Source organism: Colobus angolensis, unplaced genomic scaffold (assembly GCF_000951035.1).
Source record: "Colobus angolensis palliatus isolate OR3802 unplaced genomic scaffold, Cang.pa_1.0 Scaffold201, whole genome shotgun sequence".
In the NCBI taxonomy this organism is placed as follows: Eukaryota; Metazoa; Chordata; class Mammalia; order Primates; family Cercopithecidae; genus Colobus; species Colobus angolensis.
In genome coordinates, this window is record NW_012115167.1 from 5,966,801 (window position 1) to 5,972,674 (window position 5,874).

Sequence of the window (5,874 nt, forward strand, 5' to 3'; positions counted from 1 at the left end):
TAACCACCATGCAGCAACAGGATGGGCCCCCACCCAAAATTTGGTTTGGATGTAAAGATTGATGATACCATAGAGACACCAAGAATGTATCTTCCATAATGAGGTTTTTTAGGAGAGAGAAGGGCAGGCTTCCCAAGCTGTCTGAAATGTCTGGAAAGCACAGGGACAGGAGACTGGCTTGAGGGTGTTTTTGTTGTTGTTTTGTTGTTTAGTAGTTAGGGAGTGGGTCTGGGGTGAGGATTTTAATGGATAGGGACTTACGTGGTTTGAAACTCACTGGCGCCCCAAAGTAAGGAGCATCTGGACTTTCTCATTAGCTTGCCCCATATGAGGCAGAGGGGAAGAAGAAGGGGTGAGGTTTAAAAGCTGTCAGCAGCCAACCATCAAAAATGGAGTCTGGGCTGTTATTACCTAGATTATGTAACCTCCAGATTTGACTATTTGACTCTTCTCTATGTGGATAGCACTTTTCTTGTCCTTGTTTAAGGTATATGACTTGTAAAACTAATGAACTTATTTCATTGCCTGTTTAACTTGAATACAGTACCACCAGATAATATTTTTTCCTTTTCCTCACATGTGAAGAAAGATGTCTTTTTTTTTTTTTTTCAGCAGGGTTTCTCTCTGTCACCCAGGCTGGAGTGCAGTGGTGCCATCATGGCTCACTGTGGCCTCTACCTCCCGGGCTCAAGTGATCCTCCCACCTCAGCCTCGTGAGTAGCTGGGGTCCCAGGCACAGGCCACCATGCTTGGCTAATTTTTTGTGGTTTTTTTTTGTAGAGATGGGGTTTCGCCATGTTGGCCAAGGCTGGTCTTGAACTCCGGGGTTCAAGTGAAACTCTCACTTTGCCCTCCCAAAATGTTAGGATTACAGGCGTCAGCCACCATGCCTAGCCAGAAGATGTCTTTCTGCTTGTCTTCTTTCCCAAAAGATTCAGGGAAAGAAGACCTTATTCATGTATTTATTTATTTATTTTTCCAAATATGTGGTTTTTCCAGTGCCCTTTAAAAAACAGTCATAAATGGGTAGAGTCAAACTAAGGTGACTGAAATATTTTGTCTGTTTTTATATATTTAATGGTTTGATAGAAAGTGAGCTTTTTGAATCCCTAACATCTAGCAAGCATCTGATATAGAGTTGGTTTTCAGAAAGTATTGGTTAAATTGATTTTTAAAAATGAATACTTCATTGCTTAAAGAAATGGCACAGTTACGTAGAATTCAAGCAATACAGAAAAGTACTGAAAACAGTTTAAAAAAAACCGTAAATCCCACAACTCAGATATTTTAGTCATTACCATTAGATTAAACATCAGAACATCATTCCTTACAGCTGCACGTTATATATGGAAATATGGATTTGATAGATTTAGATGGATGAACAGAAGTAATTTTATAAAAATGGCATCATTGTACAATCTACTTTTTTAGTGTTAATTTAATTAGATAACCTGAAAGTGAGTTTAAAGGAATTCTAGACATTTTGATAGTATTTTTCCACTACAAACAATACCATTTTCCTGGGTTGAGAAGAAAAATTATGAAAAACCAGGAAGTTATTAGTCTAAATTATATTTTAATTTTTAATAGTATTGTCTTTCCACTCTGAAAGATAACATTTGTACATTTTCTTCTGTTTTTCCTTTTGTAGATACATTATTTTTACATGGTCAAGATTTAGAACATTTTAATTTTGTCTTATAATCCTAATTTCCAGTTTTTAGTCTTAATATTTAAATGAATTCAAAGCTTTTTACTACATTTTCTCTGTACATAAGTTCTTAATTTTGATTAATCTTTTAGTTGGCTGGATTTCATCATTAGTAGTGTTTTTCAAGAAAGGCTCATAAATTTCCAATTGCCTTAAGCTCTAGAATGCATGAAAATGCCTGTGGTGTTGTTGCTGTAATTGATGATTATATTGAATTTCGTGAAGGTTTTTAGATAAAGAAGGGCTCTCAGTGGTAAAATGATTTACCCAAAGTTCATCTGTTCATCAATTCAGCAACTATTAAGAGCCAATAAGACACACTTCTTGGCCTCAGGTAGAAGAGTTGAGGAGATGGATCAGTAATTCAGTTGCCAGAAAAGAGTGGGTGCTGTGATTCAGTCATGATGGTTTACCTGTTCAAAGTTCTGAAGCAGGAGAGCATTAGATCAGTTCTGAGATAATGAATATTGAATACTGTAAATAGTACAGCTAGGCATTGTCCTGAATCTTTGAGATATGTTATCTCATTTAAGGTGAAAAACCAATCTGAGCAGAGGGAAACAGGAATGCGTAACTGTGAGGGACCGCTTCTGCCATTTTCCTCTGTCCCCTTTTCCTCATAGGCTACCTGATTGCCTCAGGAGGGACTTCACTTGTGGGTTTTGGGTGTTTTTCAAATAACTCAAAAGACCCAAACATGAAGACTTCCCTTCCTTATTTTGCTCACAATACGATGCCGTTTTTTTTCTTGTTTTGTTCTGTTCTGGTTTTTAATATAAAAAAGAAACATATACTCTAACAGCAAGTATTTGAATTTTTTTTTGTTTCCGTCTTTACTTTCAGGATCCAGAACATCCAAACAAGGATTACCTAATTAACTTTGAGATTCGGTCTCTGCGAGATAGCTGAGCACTGGTTGAGAAGATTGGAATTAAAGATGCATCTCAGTTCATAGAGGACAATCCACACCCCCGACTTTGGTATTTAAAAAAAGCAAACTCTCCCAGGATGTCAGGTGTAGGTTTTTAAAGTCTCAGCTCTGTCCCTCTGCTCCCCTACTATCCTCCTGATGGGAACAAACTTCCATTCTTGCTCTTCTTTTTAAAATATAGAAATTCATTTTAGATTTGGAAGTCCTCAAAATAAGCAGAATATTATTTGAAAAATGTTTACGGCCGGGCGCGGTGGCTCAACCCTGTAATCCCAGCACTTTGGGAGGCCGAGACGGGCGGATCACGAGGTCAGGAGATCGAGACCATCCTGGCTAACATGGTGAAACCCCGTCTCTACTAAAAAACTACAAAAAACTAGCCGGGCGAGGTGGCGGCGCCTGTAGTCCCAGCTACTCGGGAGGCTGAGGCAGGAGAATGGCGTGAACCCGGGAGGCGGAGCTTGCAGTGAGCTGAGATCTGGCCACAGCACTCCAGCCTGGGTGACAGAGCGAGACTCCGTCTCAAAAAAAAAAAAAAAAAAGGAAAAATGTTTACATGTGTTACTTTCCACCATGTTTCTCTAGAAACAATAGACATAATAATTGATAATTGTGATTCAAGACTAGTTTATCAGTAATTTGCAATATGCATTTATGTTTTTGTTTCTTTTAAAATAAAGGCGCCTACTGGCTGAAGCAGCTCTTCAGAAACTGGATCTATACACTGCAGAGCAAGCATTTGTGCGCTGCAAAGATTACCAAGGCATTAAGTTTGTGAAGCGCTTGGGCAAACTACCGAGTGAGTCAATGAAACAGGCTGAAGTTGCTGGCCACTTTGGCAGGTTTGAAGAGGCTGAAAGAACATATCTCGAGATGGACAGAAGGTAAATTACAAAGGTGCAGGCATCCCCGAGTACTCTATCAGTTCATCATTGTATTTTTTACAAATGGGGACTATAAATAGATTAGGTGTGTCATACAGTTTCTTTCAGAAATTAATTTTACGTTTGGATTACAACCTAGATATTCTACATGCCCCTCATTTATTTGTGTTTCATAGTCTGGAGGCAGTTTTCTTCTCTGTTTTTAAATTTAATAATGGCTGACTATGGGAGGTTTTTTTTTTTTTATTTGGTGGGAAAAAATGATAGAACAACAGAGACTGGGATCTTTCAGATTTATGACAGCTCATTATTCCAGTTCTTTCTTTCTTTGTTTAGGTCATTATTTAATTATCTGTTGTCAAGAGGCATAAAATAAAAATCAGAAGTAGTTAGGGAGTGAGATTAGTTCTTTATCTTTCATTTTTGATTTATATAAAATAATATATGAACTTCACAAATATTTCTTCTTTTGAATTAAAGAACTGTAAGGCCTGTCTCCCTCGCCAGGAATCAAACCCAGGCAGCTGCTGTGAAAGCAGAGAATCTTAGCTACTGAACCTCAAGGTGGAGAGTCTGTCTGAACTTCATTTCAGCTGTTAACATTGTATCTCATTTTCATTAATGTTATTTATACTCCCAGGAGATCTCTAATACTACTTAGGCTCTGAAAAAAGATATAAAACCACATGTGTTTACACCTTGTTTTGTTTTGAAATAAACCTTATCATGTCTAAGAAATTGCTGAAAAGAAATGATTATTATTTAAATCATTATTTTGCTAAATTGAAAGTCCAGGAAAGTAAAGGCACAACATTGTTTTCTTTTCCCTAGTCCAGTATCTTAGACCATTTGGACTGCTATAACAAGATACCTGAGACTGGATAATTTATAAAGAATGGAAATATTTTTCTCACAGTTCTGGAGACTAGGAAGTCTAAGGTCAAGGCGTCAACAGGTTTAGTGTCTGTTGAGGGCCCTGTCTTACTTCCAAGATGGTGCTTTGAATGTTATGCCTTTACATAGTGGAACGTGAAAAGGGCAAAAGGGGCAAATTCTCTGAAGAGTCTTTTATAAGGGTGTTAATCAATTCGTAAGGGCAGACATAATGACTTCCCAAAAACCCCACCTCTTAATACTATCACAATGGAGATTAAGTTTTAACATGAATTTTGGAGGGGACACACATTCAAACCATAACCTCCAGGTGCTCCTCATTTCCTCTTACCTAGTCAGGCTAAGTTTCTAAAATGTTTGGAGAGTCACATTGTTCACTGCTGTGTAGTCTCAGCACTAGAACTGTGCCTAACACATAGTAGGCTCTTGGTAAATATTTGTCAAATAGATGAATGAATGAATGCCTTTGTTTGTAGGGATCTTGCTATTGGCCTCCGGCTGAAATTGGGGGATTGGTTTAGAGTACTCCAGCTCCTGAAAACTGGATCTGGTGATGCAGATGACAGTCTCATGGAACAAGCCAACAGTGCCATTGGAGACTACTTTGCTCATCGACAAAAGTGGTATGTAACTTACCTGGAGCTCCTCAAGCATTTGTGCAACACTTAGTAGCTGCCTGAGTGCTTCTCTAGGAAGTAATCCTGGGGAAATGAAGATCATCTTCTTGAATTCTAAGATTCAGATACCTCTAGATTCATCTTGGAAAGCCAGAGATCCTGTGAAGTTGTGAGATGAGCACGACAAAAATTTGGAGTGTATAAACACAAAACTTGCACTTAGCTCCACACAGTTTTCTCTTTGAGACTACTTTGATAGTAGTCAAAGAGATACTTTGAGTATATAATTCTACGATGTTTTATGATTTATTTTTGAACAAAGTTTAATAAATGTTTTTATTTGCTTTATTATATATTATTTTCAGAAATCACTGACTTTTGTTCTTTTCATTTTGATTAGTATGCTTATTTATGTCGGTGTTTGGGAGCAAAGCAGTGGTATTTCTTAAGAATAGCCAAGGAATGTTACAACTAGAATATGCTTTAGATTTTTTTCCCCATTTTGAAAGTTATTCTGGAGCTGAAGATAATGAATAGTAATACTAGCACTGGGACTTCTGATGAAGGAACATTTTGGTTGAAAGGGCTTATTTATCAGGAGATTCATATTAGTTCTACAAGCTTTTCCTTTTTTCTTTCTGTAGGTTGAATGCTGTACAATATTATGTACAAGGGCGGAACCAGGAACGCTTAGCTGAATGTTACTATATGTTAGAGGATTATGAGGGATTAGAGAACCTTGCCATTTCACTTCCAGAAAACCACAAGTTACTTCCAGTAGGTATTGCAAATTTTAGGTTTTGGAATTGTTAGGTTACTTTATAAAATTTTATGTTA

General features: G+C 37.5%; 1 protein-coding gene across 1 annotated transcript in view; it reads left to right on the forward strand.

Moving 5' to 3' along the window:
• Nucleotides 1–5,874, forward strand: part of LOC105511664 (WD repeat-containing protein 35-like) — a gene marked incomplete at its 3' end in the record, with an annotated part of 85,666 nt that overhangs the window by 74,604 nt on the left and 5,188 nt on the right. The window contains 4 exon segments of the mRNA XM_011941840.1: nucleotides 2,555–2,691; nucleotides 3,323–3,526; nucleotides 4,897–5,043; nucleotides 5,682–5,814. Of these exon segments, the coding sequence (XP_011797230.1) occupies nucleotides 2,555–2,691; nucleotides 3,323–3,526; nucleotides 4,897–5,043; nucleotides 5,682–5,814 (621 nt within the window).